This window comes from Anas platyrhynchos, chromosome Z (assembly GCF_047663525.1).
Source record: "Anas platyrhynchos isolate ZD024472 breed Pekin duck chromosome Z, IASCAAS_PekinDuck_T2T, whole genome shotgun sequence".
NCBI classification, from domain to species: Eukaryota; Metazoa; Chordata; class Aves; order Anseriformes; family Anatidae; genus Anas; species Anas platyrhynchos.
The window spans coordinates 43209237-43228703 of record NC_092621.1 but is presented as its reverse complement, the minus strand read 5'-3'; the positions used below and the strand labels follow the sequence as shown (position 1 = coordinate 43228703).

At 39.9% G+C, this 19467-nt stretch overlaps 1 protein-coding gene across 5 annotated transcripts in view; it reads left to right on the top strand.

Moving 5' to 3' along the window:
* The window catches only part of FRMD3 (FERM domain containing 3), a 148892-nt gene that overhangs the window by 120218 nt on the left and 9207 nt on the right, over positions 1–19467 (top strand). For all 5 annotated transcript variants that reach the window (XM_072031134.1, XM_027446530.3, XM_072031133.1 and 2 more), the window contains 2 exons: positions 143–211; positions 3857–3978. In XM_072031134.1, the coding sequence (XP_071887235.1) occupies positions 143–211; positions 3857–3978 (191 nt within the window). The remainder of the gene's footprint in view (positions 1–142; positions 212–3856; positions 3979–19467) is intronic.

Sequence of the window (19467 nt, the reverse complement as noted above, 5' to 3'; positions counted from 1 at the left end):
TTTTTTGTGCCTCCCCCCAGCCTCTCTCTTTTTTTTTTTTTTTTTTAATAACTTAATTGCTGCTGTATGTATAGTGCTTGGCATGTAATGATCTCATCTTACTATATGTTTGCTTGAATATATGATTTATGTCTTAATGCAGTGGAAAAGTAGCCAAAGAGGTTGTTGAAGCAAGCTCTAAAATCCAGAGGGAACCTCCTGAAGTTCACAGGTATGTCATTATATTCAATATTAAAATTTAAGGACAAAAGAGGATTATTGTGCTCTAAAGAGAAATTCTCTTTCCTCTTTGAGATGTGACAACTGTCATCCTGAACCTCCACACTGAGGCATGGGAGCCTTGGGAAATGTGTTTTGCCAGTGTTACAAAATTTTGACAACAGTGTATTGCCCCATAGGGAAGAGAAGTTAATTCCCGATGCTTCAAACCTAGTTTTAATCACTCAGTCAGATAAGTATATTATGACATAGGATGTTGTCACATGATTGTGACAGAGGAGTGAATTTGCATTTCCTTCTTAGTTCTTGCCCAGTTTTGAAGGATTCTATTTTGTTTATGAAGATGGGTATATTTAGATGTATACTTGATAGCTTTTCCATAACCCAATCAGATGAAAATGCAAGAATTTAAGAAAAAAAAAAAAAGAAAAAAGATTTGACTAGTCAAAAATAATCACACAGAATCACAGAACAGTTTGGGTTTGAAAGGATCTTAAAGATCACGTAATTCCAACCCCTCTGCTGTGGACAGGGACACCTGCCACTAGACCAGGTTGCTTATAGCCTGGCCTTGAAAATTAGCATCTGGACTTTAAGCAAATTAATACTTTCTAGATTTTATCACTCATGCTAAAAGTGAAAATTGGTTAAGGCCTAATTAAAGCTAGCAGAGTCATTCAGAAGAGGAGAAAGAGGCCAGTAAGAAAATCAGAATCATAGAATCATCTAGCTTGGAAAAAAACTTGGAAAAGGTCATGAAGTCCAACCATCAGCCTGACCTAGTTGCTCCCATCGCATGTCCCCTAGTGCCACATGTACGTATTTCTTAAATACCTCTATGGATTTCTTAAATACCTCCACCACTTCCCTAGGCAGCCCCTTTCAATGTTTGACCACACCCTTCGTGAAGAAATTCTTCCTGATGTCCAATATAAATCTCCACTGGTGCAACTTGAGACCTTTTCCTTGTGTCCTGTTGCTTGTCACCTGAGAAAAGAGATTGTAAAGCTATATAAATCTTCTTAATAGTTACTTAATTTTCTGAATATTCTGCAGCTATATCCCTAGTGTTATTGTTGGTTTTTGTTTTTGGTTTGGTTTGGTTTTGGTCAGGGAGTAGGGAGACTTTTTATTTTTAATTGGGTATGGTTATTCCACCTACATTTGAGAGAAAAGTAGATTGTCTTTACTAAAGCGTAGGAATATATTTGCAGAAAATATAAATACTTTGTCCAGCCCTACTATGGAATTAATAGTAAATACATGCAAGGATAGTTTTGTACATGTTTTTGAAAGTTACATTTAAAAATGGTGAATGCAATGGTCTTAGGAAGTGTTAACTGGGAACATAGAAGGCAGAATATAGGTCCATCACTGAGACAGGGTAGAATGCTTGGACGTGCAAACACATTATAAATTAAATTAGTTACACAGAAAAGAAGTATCTTATCACTTACTTTTGATAACGATTCTCTTTTTTATAGGATAAAAAAGGGATTTTTAAGGAAAAATATGTTTAACATATTTAAATTTGCTCTCAATATTTGAAGGGCATGTTATTTAAACTCCCACTGCCTGTAAAGAAACGTATCAGAGGTGGAGTAAGTTTATAGAACAATGACACACAGATTTAGCACTCATAAATAGGAAAACTTATTTTTTATGATTAACCTTCTTAAAAATGCTTGCATTTACAATGTTATGGTAACTCCAAATTCAGATTTTTAAATTGACCAAGAAAAAGTCTACTGATGTCAAGTGTTTCTATAATGCAGATTTTGAAATGGGAGGCAGTGGGATATAGCCTGTCCTAATAGATATGCGAAAGGCATAGGAGTAAGCAAAAGATATAGCAGAGCTTCAGCTCAAATGTATGTATTATATAATCAGGCTTTAGAAACAAGTTAGACTCTGAAAGAGGATCTGGAGCCTGAAAACAGTAGCTTTTCAGTTGCAAATATTTAGAGGAAATGGTATGGTTGAAGGTATAAATTAAAATATATTTAGTCTCACAATTCCTCCCCAAAAAGTCAGATCAGTTGCACCATGGCTGTGTTGAGAGAGAAATAGCTCTTAGGTGGTTCCTGCACAATGTTGTTGTGTTCACATACTACATTTAAATAACTATAGACTGAAAACCTGCTGGAGTGTGTACTCATACAACATTAATGCAGTGGGAAATTATTCTGAAAAATATATACTGAGTGATTTAATTTATTTTGCTTCCAAAGCATGCTTGAAGGAGGGATCCCTGTAAATGAGTAGGAGTCTTATGGTGTTAGGAGGCACAACTCCCATTCTGGGAATTGCTTGATAGGGGCCGCACAATAAGCTTGTAGTAATTACAGCCATGTCAGTGGAAGATTTCTCTGGATAGTGAGAATTTAAACTAAATAATTGTTAGTGACTGCTCACATAATGCAAATGAGGACATATATTGCTTTGGATATATGTTAATGAGCAATTATGGCAATTGAGCAAGAAAGCTTGTTTATCTTCAGAGTATTTATCGACATGTAAAGTGACTTAGAGCTGGACAGCTATGTCCTGAGTTTACGTAAACCCTCAGCAACACTCAGTCCCTTCTTTTGACTTGCAGAAGGTGTTTTACTCAGTGTGTGTATCAGTGTGTGTGATTTTAAGTTGTCTGTGCAAACCTGGAATGTATTCTGTGGAACTTCAGTGCTGTTTCTGGGTCTGCTGCCTTTTTTTTTTTTTTTTTTTTTTTTCCCACTGTCATTTTAGGACAGAGCCTAATTTGGGGAAAACTGAAGATAGATGAAGAGAACACAACATAAGCAGTATTCCTACACTATAGTGAAGGCAAAGCTATATACCATTTGAAGTCAAGGAGAATCCTCTTTCCTTTTGTTTTTGTCAGAAATAAGTATTTTTAAATGTAATGGTTCAGATTTATTGCAGTGTTCTTGTTCCAGGCCTGTGTCATGTAAGCCCTAGATAGATAATTTATTCTTAACAGCCATTTTACTTTCTCAGTAATATGATTTTAGGCTAGTTAGCCGTGTGACTGAAGCAATTCAACAACATTCCTTACACTTTCCTGAGAAAGTTCAACACCTGCTACCAGGAAAGCCTGTTAGAGGCAAGTAAGACAAGAAAGAAAACGAGCCTGAGCACCTGGAGGCATGCTGTAGAGACAAAGTCTGGGGCATGTGAAAATGAAAGCTATGTTTATCTGTTAACTACAGGGATAGAGTTCCAGCTTTACTCTTTAGTCTGCAGTGCTCAAGCTGTAACAAATCCTTCAACCAGTCCCAGAGGCAATGGAATAACATCAGCAAAATGATTTATATCCTCCCTCCCTTCCCTCTCCTTGAGGCCAAGTACTCATGTCTGCTGTGTGGTGTGGAGAGGAGCAACACACTGCAATACTACACGAGATGAGAAGGAGCCAGGCTTCATAAAAGGAGGTCCATCAGCACAAAGCCTTCTCTTATGCTTCAGATATTGAAAAGTTTTTTATTGGCCAAGGGTGCAACATAACATTGCTGAAAGCAGGATGCAGAGCTCAGGGCCTATCATAATTTATGTAAAATGATTTCGAGGTGAGATGTGTTTATATGAAACTAGTTGTTTCCATGTGAATAAATTGATCCTGTTTTCCCTGTTCTTTTAGAACCAGCATTACCCAGAGTCGCAGCTCTCCCTCTCTGAACAAGCAACTCATAATTAATATGGAACCTCTGCAGCCTCTCCTTCCCTCTCCATGTGAGGAGGAAGAGGTTCCTTTAGATGAAGGTGAGTCACTTACCTGATTCCTGGCAAATGCTAACATTATGTATTAGAAAATACATGGGAAAAATATAAAGGTGTGTTACTGACTCAGAGATATGGAAAAAAAATAATAATTTCCGCTAGGAGTACATAATTGAGGCTCTGTACATCACACTGAGAAATGATCTCCAGCTCAAAGAACTGTGCACAAGCCTCATGCAAAGTACATTGTGAGGAAAATTCATGCTATTCAGTTTCTGTTTCTAAAGTCCTTTTTGTGATTGTGAAGTGAAAGGAACTTAAAAGAAAATAAATAATCTCAATATAGGACCGTTTTACTAACCAATAACTGTAGTTTATTGCTAGATACAGTGTTCATTTTCGTTCCCTTTTATATTTACTAATTTCTGTTCTAATGCTTGGAAAAAAAATCTACTAATTTAATTCTATGGATAAAAAGGGGTGTTATCTGATGATCAGTTCAAATGCATTTTGTACAATAGTGATTTCCAAGTGTTAATTCCATGATATTTTAAAAATCACGTTGAATGTTGAATCTATCTTTCGGAAATGCACTCATTACAAATAATGGTATGAACATCTTAGCCAGTTTAAGTGAGGATAATTGCACTGTCCATAACAAAAAAAAAGGAAGACAACTAACTAAAAATCTACCAGTGGTTCTTACTTGAGATATAATAATTGAATCATTTCAGACCTTGGGAAATACAATCTTTACTGCTGCTTTATTATGGTCAGTTCTTGGGAAACAGAATAACTGAGTGTTTTGCAAGTGAATTTATTTCCATGGGCGTATGTTCTGAGTTTCATTTCATAGTAGTCATATGTGACATCCTGTTCTGTTCATTCTTTGGAGTTTCATCACCAAAATGCTGTAAGAATAGGATGAATTAATTGTCTGTGTACTTGGATTATAATTATTATTAGTAAGAGCTGATGACAGGTAGTTAATTTTAACAGTTACTTATTTACCTATGCTCTGACATACCTGTATCTTGTGAAAATTCACTTTTTGGAAGCCAAGTATCAAGCTACTGTGTTCCTGCTAAGCATTTCCCACCACTGAAGAGTAATAACAGCTTGATGCTTGTGCTATACTTACAACCTTAAACAGTGAAATCCATTTCTGGAAACTGCTGACTAATCATTGCTGTATACTCACCAGGGAGTGCAGCTATGCTTCAAATACATAGATTACATAAATTGGAAAGTCATGTTTCCTTTTAGGTGAGCAGATTGTTCTTCTACAATTCAATACAAATATTTGTTGTTGAATTTTCTGTTGAACATGTTACGTATGTACAGCTAAATACCACCAGCTGCTAAGTAACAGTGCTTAGCTCTTGTATGGTATTACCCTGCAGTGAGCTTGACTATGTTGTTCAAACTGCAGTTTAAGCTGATCTTGCAGCTTGGACACTGATGCTGCAACCTTCTCCAACCTCCCCACGTGCACTCATGCATCCTTCTGCTCTAGTTTCCAATCTTCTCCCTTGCACCAGCACTAATCACCTCAGAGTGAGCTGACACAAGGACTTAAAATATTAATAATAATAAAAAGCCAACCCCTAACTGTACAGAGCCCCAGCTCTTGCTGGCTCAACCTTTAAGAGGCTCATCAGGGAGGACCAGTCAAAGTGCTTTTACAAGGCAAGGGCAGGAGCAAAAGTTTGTCAGCAGGGGAGGGGAAGGCAGCTGGTCCTGGGACTGACTGAACCACGCTGGCAGACTTTATTAGGGTGCTACACATGTAAAACAGCCCTGGTATCTCTAGATGTTGGGGTCTGAGGTTGGGGCAGACAGTCTGGGGGTGCTTTCCGAAGTGCCTGTAAATGCTGCTGAGCACAGTGCAGCCATGCCAGAGGTGGCTGCAGGGCAGGTCTGCTCTCTCTGGGCTGTGTGGGTTGGCTCATGTAGCTTCCTGCACCCATGCACGCACTTCTGCAAGGTGTGGCCACATGTGTGTGATGTTCCAGCTGCTGATGGCAGAGACCTTGACACGGCATTGCACTGTGCTGCATAGGAAGGGCCAGGCAACTCATTGGCAAGGCTGACAAGAGCACTGTCACCAGAGCATGCCTTGGGCAGACTCAGGGCAGTGTACAGTTTCCTCTTTTAACTGAACAAAACTTGTTTGTTCTTAGTTTTATATCAGCTTCACATATTATGAGTAAATTGCATGGCCAAAAATACAATGATTGTGGTGTTACCCTTTTTAATTGCTCTCTTGAATAAGCATCTCTGCTCCTTAAATTGCTGGAGAGATTAATTCTGAGTTGGCTGTGTCTGAAGGTATGAAGCTGAACTAACAGTAACTGCTGGGTAAGAGGGAAGATTTGGTGTCAATTACTCTGATGTTGCTAGGGAACAAGTTACTCAGAAATGATGCCAACAGAGTCTGTAGGGGATTGTGAGCAACCTGCCTTGTTATCCTTAGGATAATCCTTTCAGATGGGAGGAAAAAAAAAAAAAACACACGATGCAACCAAATATTAAAAAGCAACAATAACCCAGCCATCCTTCCTTATGAAATGTCAACTTTACAAATCTACGCCGTCTGTCATGCTGAAGGGAAACTGTTCTCCAAAAATCCCAAATTGTCCAGTGGATTTGCTGACATATAAGAAAGTGTATGCACACTAAAGAATGGTCATCAACAACTGCTCTCTGTGGGAAGAAGGATACTAGATGTCTGCAACACCATTACAGTAGTTTGTTTTTTTTTTAGCAGTTAGCACTTACATAAGAGGTTTTGAAAACAGGCATTTGTTAAACTGGCAGCAAAAATATCTTGAGCTTGTCTGTTGATGTCTTGTTGCTTGTTATAAATGGCTTAGGATTCAAATTAGGATTAAATAAAAAAATAGGATTTATTAAAAGAATATAAAGGGATGGAGGTAAGCAAACAGCGCTGGGTGCACCGGGAGTCTCCGCTCCACCAGGACGCACACCAGTTACATCAAGCAGCTGACTTTTATGCTCCTAGACTAATACATATTCATTACTACTTCTCAAAAAAATAGATTATTATAATTAGCTTCCGGGGTCCACTCCTTCCTACTGGAGCATGCGCATCAGTCTCCTCTGGAGGTCTCTAGGGGTCTTTCATGCTGAAGGCTCATAGTCTTCCTCTCACCTTTGTGCTCACTCGGCACAATTTCAAGTTTATAGAACACTTTCTGCAGGTCTTGTCTCCCAGCCGTCCTTCAGCTTCTTTTTCCTTCCTCTAAATCTCTTGGCCCCCTGGCCAGATACCAAAGATCCACATAGTATCCCATAACAGTCACTAGTTGTTATCAGTTGTTCTGAAACTCCCAGACATCAAACACAAACAGCTTTCTTATTTGACGCTTCATGAGTAATTAAAACATTCTTCCCCAGCCATTCACAGACACATCTATAGCAGTGTTAAGCTAATCTCGAAGAAGACAGGAAAAAAGGCTGTAACTGTTAGAAATAGAAGTCCGGAATAACAAAAGCAAACAGGTTCATAAATTTAAGGAGTGTTTTCTGAAGACGTGATAAATTGACTAGAATAAGGGGGAGACTGGGACACACTGCATCTGTAGTTCAAGAATTAAATTGCCAGTGCAGGACCCAGAGGCAGACAGGATTCCAACAGAATTGTTCTTTATGGACACGAATTGTTAAAACATTCCTCACATTGCTCAAGACACAATTCTTCATTCTGCCCTTACAGGCTGTACACAGGTGTCCAATTACGAACTTAAACAGATTTGAATTAGTATTCTTACTTAAGCATAATTGTTTCCTTTTTAAAATCACAATTACATAGCTGAATTAGCTAGGAGGCTGGACACCAGACAGTATCTCTTTTACCAAATTAGACAGTAAGTGTGCCAATTGGTGAAAGCGCAGAATATCTGCATTTTAGATGTCAGCTTTATATAGTATTTGGTTTCTGTGTATAATGCTTGCACCCAAATGTCAGCGGATTTCAGAACTGGGATTCAGGATCAAGGAGCTGATGCCCCACTGATAGTGCAGTCACTTTCAGATGCCAAGCCCAACGTGTAGTATCCAAATGTGTCTTAGCAAATGGGGTTAAGAAGAGCTACAAGACTGACGATGATGTATTTCATAGAATTATTAAGGTTGAGAAAGACCTTCAGGTTCATTTGGCCTAACCATCACCCTACTATTCCTTGTTTTTAACTGTTTTGTGACAGCATCAGGAACTAACCAGAAATTCTTAATTTGTTGATCAGTTAAATTGTTTGATCTTTATGAAAGCCCTGAAGAAGCCCTCTATTTTGCAGTAGACCTGCTGCTGGAGTAAATTACAGTTAATGCATTTTTAAAATTCTTTGAAGACATGATTTTCTCACGATTTCTCAGGTTTTACAGGGAAAAAAAAAAAAGAACAGAAAACAATACGCCTCTGGGTTAATGTTTTTATAGACTTCTTTCTGGTAATGACAACACATTTTATATCATTTTAATCACATCCTGTCTTTAACTTAGTTCCACCTGGTTCTAACAGATATTTGTCGAGGTATTCTAAGGAGATGAACTATCTCCAGAAATAATGGTAATATTTCCTTTTTTTTTTGTCCTTGGACATCTGGAACATTTTACTTTTGTCCACTGATTTTTTTTGTTCTTCTCTGTGGCCTGATCTGTGGCTTCATGCACTGTCTGATGTCTGTATTTCATTTACAGAAATTGAATGAGACTCCAGACTATTTTTTTTTAACAGCTGTTTTGTGCATTAACATCACAGCTTCTGACATCTGATTATCTCCCTCTAATGTTGCTCTGTCTTTGTGTGGTTCTAGTACCTGAGCTTCTCAAATCTCTACCATGTTCTTGCAGTATGTGCTTCCCTTCTCCACTTTGATATGTCTGTCTTCGGAAAACTAATGCCTTAGGTTTTGCAAGTCAGTTCTCAAATCTTCGTGGATACTGCTTAAAATTCTTCATGTTTTCCTTGTTATTGACTCTTGATTTCTTTCCTAGGAGCAGGAAAGAGGTATGGTAGTGTACAGATAAAGCATAAAATGACTGACCTGCATAAAGGTTATCGCATGTAACTGAATTTAGTATGTATGAGAGGTCATTTTTACCTTTTTTACTGTAAAGATGTTCTACCATAAAGATATTCTTTTAAAGGCACTCTGCTACACAAGTTTCACCTTTATCGAGGAGTGTTTGCAAAATTTATTTGTCACAGATGGCCAAACTAGGTCCTTTTGAATGAATATTCAAAAATGTTCATTTTTGAAATGAAAGAACTGAAATGAAAGAAAAAAATGAAAGAAAATAATGAAAAAAATGAATGAAAGAAGTGGAAGAATGACAAAAATGGAAGAATGAAATGAATGAAAAATAAAAAAGTGCATTTTTGAGATGTTTATTTTTGAAAGAACCATTAGGTTCTTTCCATGTTCCCTATTCATTAGAATAAGTTTCACCACAGTTCAGTTGAACATATCAGATGTCTTTTGGTGTTGCTGTAGTAATTGTGTGGGTGCCTTCTTCCGCTGATTTGGTGATGTAGATTAGTTCTTTTCTTGATCACCTGGCAATTATTTTGAATTTGGTGATTATTGTCTTTGGATTTCTCAGCATCAGCTGCAAGCAAGGCTTCACCTGAGTAGTTCACTTCCCCAAATTAAAAACTATATCTTTAATACACATTAAGATATGTTATATTAATAATATCTCTAAGACTCAGAGGTGTGGTTTTGCTATGTGATGAAAACTTCTTCTAAGTCATTTGATATACGTGTATTCAGGTTTCAAACAGGAATTGTTTTCTTGGTGACATTAACTTTTGCCTTTGGAGCAATCAAAGTGGAAGTAGCATGCTTCAGTGATTAGTTGGTCTACCTCAAACTGTAGTTTAGAAAAGAATTAGACAATTGTACGGGCTCATTCTAAATTCCTTCTGGTTAAAATTCATGCTCCTTAATTGCTCCTTAAATGCTCATTAATTTTTTCTTCCCCATAGAGTTCCATACTTTTTAGATGTCCTCATTGAGCTGGATGACATTTTTAAGTTTTTTTTTTTTTTTTTTTCCTTATGAAGATGTATGTCTATGCATCTGAGTTGTGTATGGAGAGGTCCTACCATTTATTCAGTAGCTGTCTGTCAATAAAAGATGCGTGCTTGACAGATATTCATTGCTACATAAAAATTTGCAGTGACCATGTATTTTACTAAACTTACTGTTGTGTATCACAGAAGTATAAAATACAACATTAATGGCAATTACCTGGCATTAACAATGTCTTTCCTAAAGGAAATATGGAGTCTTTCACAGAATCACAGAATTGAAGGGGTTGGAAGGGACCTCAGAAGATCATCAGGTCCAACCCCCTTGCCAAAGCAGGTTCCTTAGAGCAGGCTGCCTGGGTAGGTGTCCAGATGGGCCTTAAATATCTCCAGAGAAGGAGACTCCACAACCTCCCTGGGCAGCCTGTTCCAATGCTCCGTCACCCTCACTGTGAAGTTCTTTCTCATCTTGGTGTGGAACTTCCTGTGCTCCATCTTGTGACCATTACTCCTTGTCCTGTCCCCGCAAACCACTGAAAAGAGGTTGGCCAAATCCCTCCGTTTCCCACACCTCAGGTATTTATACACATTGATGAGATCCCCTCTCAGTCTTCTTTTCTCCAGGCTGAACAGACCCAGGTCTCTCAACCTTTTCTCATAGGGGAGATTCTCCAGGCCCCGTATCATCTTTGTGGCTCTCTGCTGGACTCTTTCCAGGAGATCCCGTCTTTTTTGTACCAGGGAGCCCAGAACTGGACACAGTACTCCAGGTGAGGCCTGACCAGGGCAGAGTAGAGGGGGAGGATTGCCTCCCTTGACCTGCTGGCCACACTCCTTTTAATGCATGCCAGGATCCCATTGGCCCTCTTGGCCATGAGAGCACACTGCTGGTTCATGGTCAACCTGTCGTCTACCAGGACCCCCAGGTCCTTCTGAGAGTTCCCCTCTAGCAGGTCATCCCCCAGCGTGTACTGATACATGTGGTTGTTCCTTCCCAGGTGCAGGACTCTACATTTGCTCTTGTTAAACCTCATTTGTTTTCTTCCTACCCATCTCTCCAGCCAGTCCAGGTCTCGCAGAATGGCAGCACAGCCTTCTGGCATGTCAGTCACTCCTCCCAGCTTTGTGTCATTGGTGTACTTGCTGAGGGCAGACACTATTCCTTCATCAAAGTTGTCGATGAAGATGTTGAACAAGATAGGACCCAGCACCGACCCCTGGGGAACACCGCTAGACACAGGTCTCCAGCTGGACTCTGCTCCACCGATCACTACCCTCTGAGCTTGGCCAGTCAGACAGTTCTCAATCCACCTTGCTGTCCACTCATCTGTCCCACACTTTCTCAGCTTTGCTAGCAGGATGTCGTGGGAGACAGTATCGAAAGCCTTGCTAAAGTCAAGGTAGATGACATCCACTGCTCTCCCTTCATCTACCCAACTGGTGATGCCATCATAGAAGGCAACGAGGTTGGTCAAGCACGACTTCCCCTTAGTGAATCCATGCTGACTACTCCTCATAACCTTCTTCTCTTCCAATTGCTTGGAGATGGCATCCATAACAAACTGTTCCAACACCTTTCCAGGGACAGAGGTGAGACTGACTGGCCTGTAGTTTCCCGGATCATCCTTCTTGCCCTTCTTGAAGACTGGAGTGACATTGGCTATCCTCCAATCTTCAGGCACCTCTCCTGTTCTCCAGGACCTTTCAAAGATGATAAAGAGTGGTTCGGTGATCACCTCTGCTAACTCCCTTAGCACACATGGATGCATCCCGTTGGACCTATGGATTTGTGTGTGTTGAGCCTACTCAGACACTCCTGAACCACTCCTTTGTCAGCAAGGGGGGAGATCTCCACTTCCCAGACTCTTTCTCCTCCCTCCAGGGTCAAGGAGTCCCCAGAGGGAGTCCTTGAAGCAAAGACTTGAAGCAAAGAAAGCATTTAGTATCTCTGCCTTTTCAGCATCTCCTGTTACCAGGAGACACCCCCCTCATTCAGCAAGGGACTCACATTATCCCTAACCTTCCTTTTACTGTTTACATACTTAAAAACAAAACAAAACAAAAAAACACCTTCTTATTATCTTTTATCTCTTTTGCAAGCCTCATCTCTATGTGGGCTTTAGCCTTCCTTGTTGCGTTCCTGCAGGCTCTGACAACACTTATGCTCCTCCCAAGGAGACAGGCCCTTTTTCCACATTTCATAAACCTTCCTCTTTCTTTTGATCTTATCGATGAGCTCCTTGCTCATCCACACAGGTTTCCTGCCCCACTTCCCCGATTTCTTACTCTTAGGGATGCATCGATCCTGAGCTTGGAAGAAGTGCTGTTTAAATGTAGCCCAGCTCTCACATGCACCCTTGCCTTCTGGCAACCTAGCCCATGAGATACTCCCAAGCAGGTCCCAGAAGAGGTCAAAGTTGGCTCTCTGAAAGTCCAGGGTAGCAATCCTGCTTTTAGCCTTACTTCTTTCACCAAGTTCCATCTTGAACTCTACCATCTCATGGTCGCTGCATCCCAAACTGCCCCTGACCTTCACATCCCTAGCAAGCCCATCCCTGTTGGTAAGGACAAGGTCCAGGAGCATCCCCATCCTCATCGGCTCCTCCACCACCTGCGTCAGAAAATTGTCTTCAATGCATTGTAGAAATCATTAGGACTGTGTGTGCCTGGCCGAGTTGCTTACCCAACAGATGTCTGGAAAATTGAAGTCCCTCATGAGAACCAGTGCCTCTGATCTGGATGCTACCAGCTGCTTGTAGAAGGCCTCATTGACTTCCTCCTCTTGATCTGGTGACCTGTAGTATACCCCCACAACAGTGTCCCCCATACCAGCCCACCCCTTAATTCTCACCCACAAGCTCTCCACTTGTCCATCACCCTCCCCCAGGTGGAGCTGGGTGCACTCTTAATTGCTCCCTCACATAAAGGGCAACCCCACCCCCTGGCTTCCCCAGCCTGGCTTTCCTAAGAGGACATAGCCCTCCATGACAACATTCCAGTCATGCGAGCTGTCCTACCACGCCTCTGTGATTGCAACGAGATCGTGGTCTTTGTTGCATCCAACAAATATATGGGAATGAGCTACTGTGTATGTCTGGTTGTCTGTCTGTGTGTGTGAATTCTGTAAGCTTCAGTTCCACAGCACAGGCATCTGGAACTTCTGTGGTTACAACTTAGGCATGAATCTGAAATATTGGTGCCTTATTTATTATAGTCCCATAAATATTAAAAATATGCTAGTAAAATACAAAATAATGTTAAGTATATCTTCACACATTACATCTATACAGCAAGAACACTGTAACTGATAACATAGTCCACTTTTCTCCTGTGCATAAATTAGTGTTGTACTGAATTTTATTAGAAAAATTTTTAGTGATAAGTCTTTATGTACAGTGGAACTAATACACAATCTTTTGACATTCTTGTTTTTTAAATAATAACAAAATAATGTTAAATATTAAAATAATATTTTTTTTAAAATAATACCTGTTGGATAAAAAAGACAAAATTTATCTTAGTATGTCAGAGAGAGAATCATGAAATGTCTTGTGTCATTGTATGAGACATGTTGTATGACACAGTTTTTCCTCTTGAATTTTCCCCTTGAAATGGGCGGAATCACTACTCCGTCAACTGATGGTATCTGGTGTGTGCATGCATATAGAACAAAAAACTGTAAATTGCAGTATGTTGGATATCAGATTTCTTAGTTGAGTTTCTAAATAAAATAAGTTCTATTTTTAGATTTCTGTGGTCTGCAAGATAATTACATTTTCCTAATTTTCAATTAAATTTAGTTGAGGCCAAAATGAGCATCCTTAGCTCAGGCCACATATGTTATAGTTTTGTACTAATTCTTTGGTAAATTTTAATGATGAGATGATTCTCTCATTTATAGAATAAAGTCTGTTCCTTGTAAGTTCCTCTACTGTGTGCTTTGTGCAAAGGGTTGCTCCCTGGCTCAGCTCTGGCCATCATCAGCAGGTCCCTTTTGGAGCTGGCTGGAGCTAGCCCTGACCTGACATGGGACAGCTGCTGGGCTCTGTTCACAGATGCCACCCCTGCAGCCCCGCTGCTACCAAAACCAGAGCCACTTAAACCCAATACACCATGCTGGAGCAGTTTGCTCCTGACGGATGGCCCATGGTACAGACCTATATGGGAACAGTTCTTGAAGAGCTGCTGCCTGTGGCCAGCCTTTGCAGGCTCAGCTGGGGAAGAGGTCAAACTCCCATGGGAGGGACCCCAGGTGGAGCAGGGGCAGAGAGGGACCATGAAGGAGTGGTGGACACAAAGCATCAGGGACTGACTGCAGCCCCCATTCCCTTGCACTGCTCAGGGGGAGGAGATGGATGAAGTTGAATGAAGGGAAGTTGTTTTTAGTTTGCATTTGGTTTCTCACTGCTCTAGTCTGCTAGTGATAGGCAATAAATCATATTAATCTCCCTATGTTGAGTCTGCTTTGTCCTTAACAGTAGTTCATGAGTGACTTGCCTGTTCTTAACCGCTGAGCCCTCTTCCACTGTGTTTTCTTCCCCTGTCCTGATAACGAAGGGGGTGGAGCAAGGCAGGGTGCTTGAGTTTAGCTAGCCATCAGGGTGAAACCATCACACCTGTTCACTGTTTTCATTGGCGTGGGAAGTGTATCAGCTTTGAGGAGTGTTTTATTCATCATAGTTTTTTGCTTTTGGGAGATTTTTTTTTTTTTTTTTTTTTTTTTTTTTCCTTTTTTGAATACTTTGTTTTGATTTTAAGAGAAGTTACAGAACCATGTGCTGTTTTCAACCTACCCTGAAACTCTACTTGAATGGTAAGGGTCTCTCTAACAGTTTCTGCCAGTGGTTAGCGTTTCAGCTGTATCGGTCTAGAACAGCAACTTAGGAAGGAGAGTGGACAGAGCTGCAAAAACAAATAGTTACTAAGACTGATTTATTGCCTTCCTGTCTGTCTGCTGGAGGAAAAAAGAAAAAAAAAAAAAGAGTCCCAGGCAGTCCTGCAGGAGAAAAACACGTTTCTCTTCTGAAAAATCTTTGCTGACAAGTGTCTTCCAACCATTATGCAGGATTCACTGCCAGTGTGAGGTCATGTAAAGTCTTTTTTCTGTCTCCAGAAACAGAGCCTAATCCCTACTTGCTGAGAGAGTAGAGACAAAGAATTGTTGACTCAGCTACAGTATTTCAGCATAAACCACCCTCAGTTTTGTATACACGGTCTTGTGGGCAATGTCTTGAAATCTCAGTCATTTCTTTCTTATAAGAACATGGTTATGTAAAACATAAATGATATACATGTATTTACGCACATGAATGTGTTTCTGTTGGAAGCCATTTACAGTTTTTTTCAGGTGATCCTTGTGTCCTCAGTTAGGCTTTTCCTTGTGTTTGAGCATTTGCCCTGCAGTAGGAAGGACTGAAAATGAGAACTGCTGCATATTCATATTCATATTCATATTCATATTCATATTCATATTCATATTCATATTCATATTCATATTCATATTATGGGCCTGGGATGCAGAGGAAGGGAGCCACCACAAAGACACTTTCCAAAAGGTTCCATTGAAGTAGACATCTTTCATGAGAGAACACACATTTGCAGGACTATGTTCCCTTTCCTCCCTTATTTCCCATGTATCTGCATGTGTGTCATTGATTTTTATGGTGCAGAGAGAACAAGGATGCCAAGTAGTAGACTCAAGCAGTACAAACATTAAAGGTAAGTCTTTGGGGAAGTGAGAGACTGTCCCCCTGTACACCCCTTCTCTCTGTGGCTTCAGTGAACCTGGTAAGAGCTCCTTTCGCACTGGAACAGCATGACACTGTGCACGTGGTTGCATTCCAGCTTCCAGCTGGAGCAAGTTATCAGCAGTCAGCATCTATGTGTCATGCCTTTTTTAGGATCCTGCAGATCCCCTTCTGCAGAGGAGCAGAGAAATGGCCAGCCTTCTAAAGCAACACTTTTCTCTGGTGAATGTGAAGGCATTCAACAGTTAAGCACAACTGAGAACTGGAGCCCATATGCAGAGAGACATTTTTCCCAAACTTAGGATTTTTCTCTTCTTGTTTATTTGCAAGCAGGTTAGCTTTGATGCTAGGCTTGACATGAAAGCATTTTCATCTCATTTACTAAGGCTGATAAGCATAGCATGGAGTTTTTCCTTTTGTAACTCTACATTTTCCACAAGTATTTTCCAGGTAGCACTGGGGATATTAACATCAGTTACCAAATTATTATTAGAAAAATAATGGCTGCAGTGTCATTTTGTTTTGTGAAAAAAAGCCCCTAAATGCTGGCCTTTTGTTTCATTGCACTGTGTTTTGATGCCTTGGATATTTTTATGCTTGTGTGTGTGTGATTCAGCTGTTATGCTAGCAACTGCTAACTGAGATGGATGCTGTGGAAGTTCGTATTGTACGTTATGAGGCATGTGGAAATGTTTAAAAATAACCTCTCGTTCTGTTCCCTGCTGGGATATTTTTGTTGTCCATGTTAGAAGCTTGTCATTTGATTCATTGAGAGGGACTTGAGTTAGTCTTTTAAAACTCAGTGGAAATGCAATAAAAGGTCAGAGACAGTATGGGTAGAGACTTTACAAGACTTTGAGAACAGGGATACATAACCAAAATGGTGAAATGCCTTGTAAAAATCCAAACCAAGAGAAGCATTCATTTACGGATGGTTAACCACTGTAGCAAGGAAGTGTGTATTCGATTACTGCGGCATGGCTCCAAGATCACAGCCAGAAGGGCTGGTAAATTTAAATTTATTTTACTCATATATATATATATACATGTATTTTTTTTTTCCATAGTTTGTTGTGCTAATACTGGTCACTTGTAAAGAAACTGTATTGAAAATACTGAAATACTACATTGAGTACAGCAGAGAATAATGATGAATTACTGACAGGAGGATTGGAGAATGAATGACAAATTAAATGAGATTTGTTGTAATATATTGCTTTAACAGTAGACTAATTCATTAATTGCTAATGAATGAATGACTGGAATTTTACTTTCACAGTTTTCTTTAACATCGGGGGAGAATTACTTTAAAAATTAATAATTTCTAGCAAACTGAATAGTTCTTGAATTAGGAGATAGGTTCATAGCATAGTTTGAATATTGGCTGAATACAGTAGTTGACACAGTTTAGTTTTACTGCAATTGAGTGGCTTGGGTTGACAGACCATAACTTTTTTGATGTTATTTTTCTAGGTACTGAATAATATAATATACTGAATAGTAATACCGAAAATTAAAAAAGGTGTGTGATTATTTTTTTTCATTATACATAAAAGGAATGGAACACAAGGAACAAAACATATTCGGTGTTGCTCTGGATAGCAACCACAACTAAGATTTTTATTTGCTTTTATACCATAATGATTTGTTTTCCAAAGAGGGGTTGGTCCACCCATCAATCTATATATCTCTGCTTCATTAATGAAGTGTGGCATTTCAAAATCTGTTTCTCCATCCTTTCTGTGATACTGTTTACTTTTCATATTTTTGCATATATGGGTAGATAGACGTCAGTTACTCATGCACTTGTATAAAATCATGTCTTGTTGATATTGAATCTTCATTTCAGAAATAGGTATTTACAAAAGAATTAACTCACGATATTCTGGCAAAGACCAGAGCATTGTCATATTTGTAACATTTGAAAATCAGAAGGCAGCAAGCATCTCAGGTATGGGAGAACATGCTTCTTGCAGCGACTTGTCTCTGAATTGCAGCAGCTCCTGGCTGGCTATGCTTCATAACATTACCACTCAAGGAAAGCTCTAGTAACTGTGGGAATTCATTAAACTCTCTCATTTCAAAAAGCAGTAGCAAAATGGAAAAAGCATTACTGTTTACATGTATTTTGCATTCATGCTCTTCAGTTAAATGCTGTCTCCTAATACTTATATGCAAGCTGTCTTGTATTAGATGCCAGTTTAATAATGGACTTGTGCACTGGGGCTATGATGATTTTTATAAACCTTGATCTTGTGATACTGTTTACAGGATGTTAGCCTTGTTGGTGTATATGGGTATAAAATCAGCATATAAAGCCAAGGACTTGTGGTTAGTTTGTGTAGAAGGGGAAGGCATAGCTCCTTGGGAGAGCACCGTTCTGCATGCGACCATTTCAGAACAATGCTGACTTATGCCAGAAGTGTTCTTCTAACTCAGTGGAGGTGCTGAAATGTCCCACTTGTCCTTTTTTCAGGTGCTAAGCTTTCACATTGGTGCCAGTTCTTTGCAGCCTCACTCTTGTTGGCCTTTCGCTAGAGAGCCAGTGGTTGCAGTCTCTTCACCAGCTTCTCCCCTTTCTATAATTTGCTGACAGACAAACCTTCCTCTTTCATTCCTCTTTCCACAATGGACATTTCTCCCTCCCTGCTACTTACCTTAACCTTTTCACTGCTAAATTGTATTTCTGGACGGAGCCAGCAGTGCTGGGGTGAGCTCCTTCCAGGGCAGAGGGTTGCTAGACAGTACACCTCAGAAAACCTGCTGCACTGCATGCTCTGCTTTGCTTTTATTTCTGCACTTTGGGTGTGCATTGCAGGGTGTAGATACCAGAGCTGGAGCCTCTGGGGGCTGCACAAACTGTGGCATTAGCTGAACACTGTGACTCAGTGCAATTGTGGGGCCAGTTGCAATGCCTTAGAGTCACAGTGTCTGCACCTGATGTGAGCAGTCATGACAGAACTTTACTGCCTTCTAGAAGTTGCAGCAAGAATAAAACTAACTGGAACTGCCAGCAAGATTTCCAGGTCACTGCCTGAAAAGGTGTTACTAAAATTTGTCATTGATTTAGTCTCCTTGCAAAGCCAGATTAGGTGTTTTATATGAGCACAGGATGTGGGTAGGGTATGGCCTCCTACTTCTGAGGGCTGGGCATCTGGCTGTGATGCAGATCTTGCTTTGATGTAGATGCAGGGAAATATTTGAGTGCAATTCTAGATTCTGTTTCCCTTTCCTACATTTTCTTTGTGATCTCCATGCATTTTATTCTTGTGAAATAGTCACCTCCTCCTTCATGTCATTTGATGAATAGTACATATGAATTATGTCTGCAATGAAATTAAGTAAGGCGTACGCAATATTTCTAGAGGAAGTGGTGAAAGGCATAGGAAGGAACTGTTCCAATTGCAGCCTGACAGATGTAGTTCTTTGCACACTCATATAAAGTATTTCCAGCAGAGAATCCATTTGCTCTCTTTTTTTCTGGACTGAATCTATTTTTTTCACTTCTCTGTTTAAAAGAAGGAAATCTTTATACTTGTTCCTTCTTCTTGTAAAAGTCAAAGTCCTTTTACAGATACATAATTGTGTTCACATGTCTGGTAAGCAAAGCTATGTGCAGTATATCCAGCAACAACACAAGGGACGAATTGAATTTTCTTCATAACAGTATACATTGTTCTAGAATGTTGTATTCCTGGCAACTGCAGCTTCTTAAGAACAGGGAGG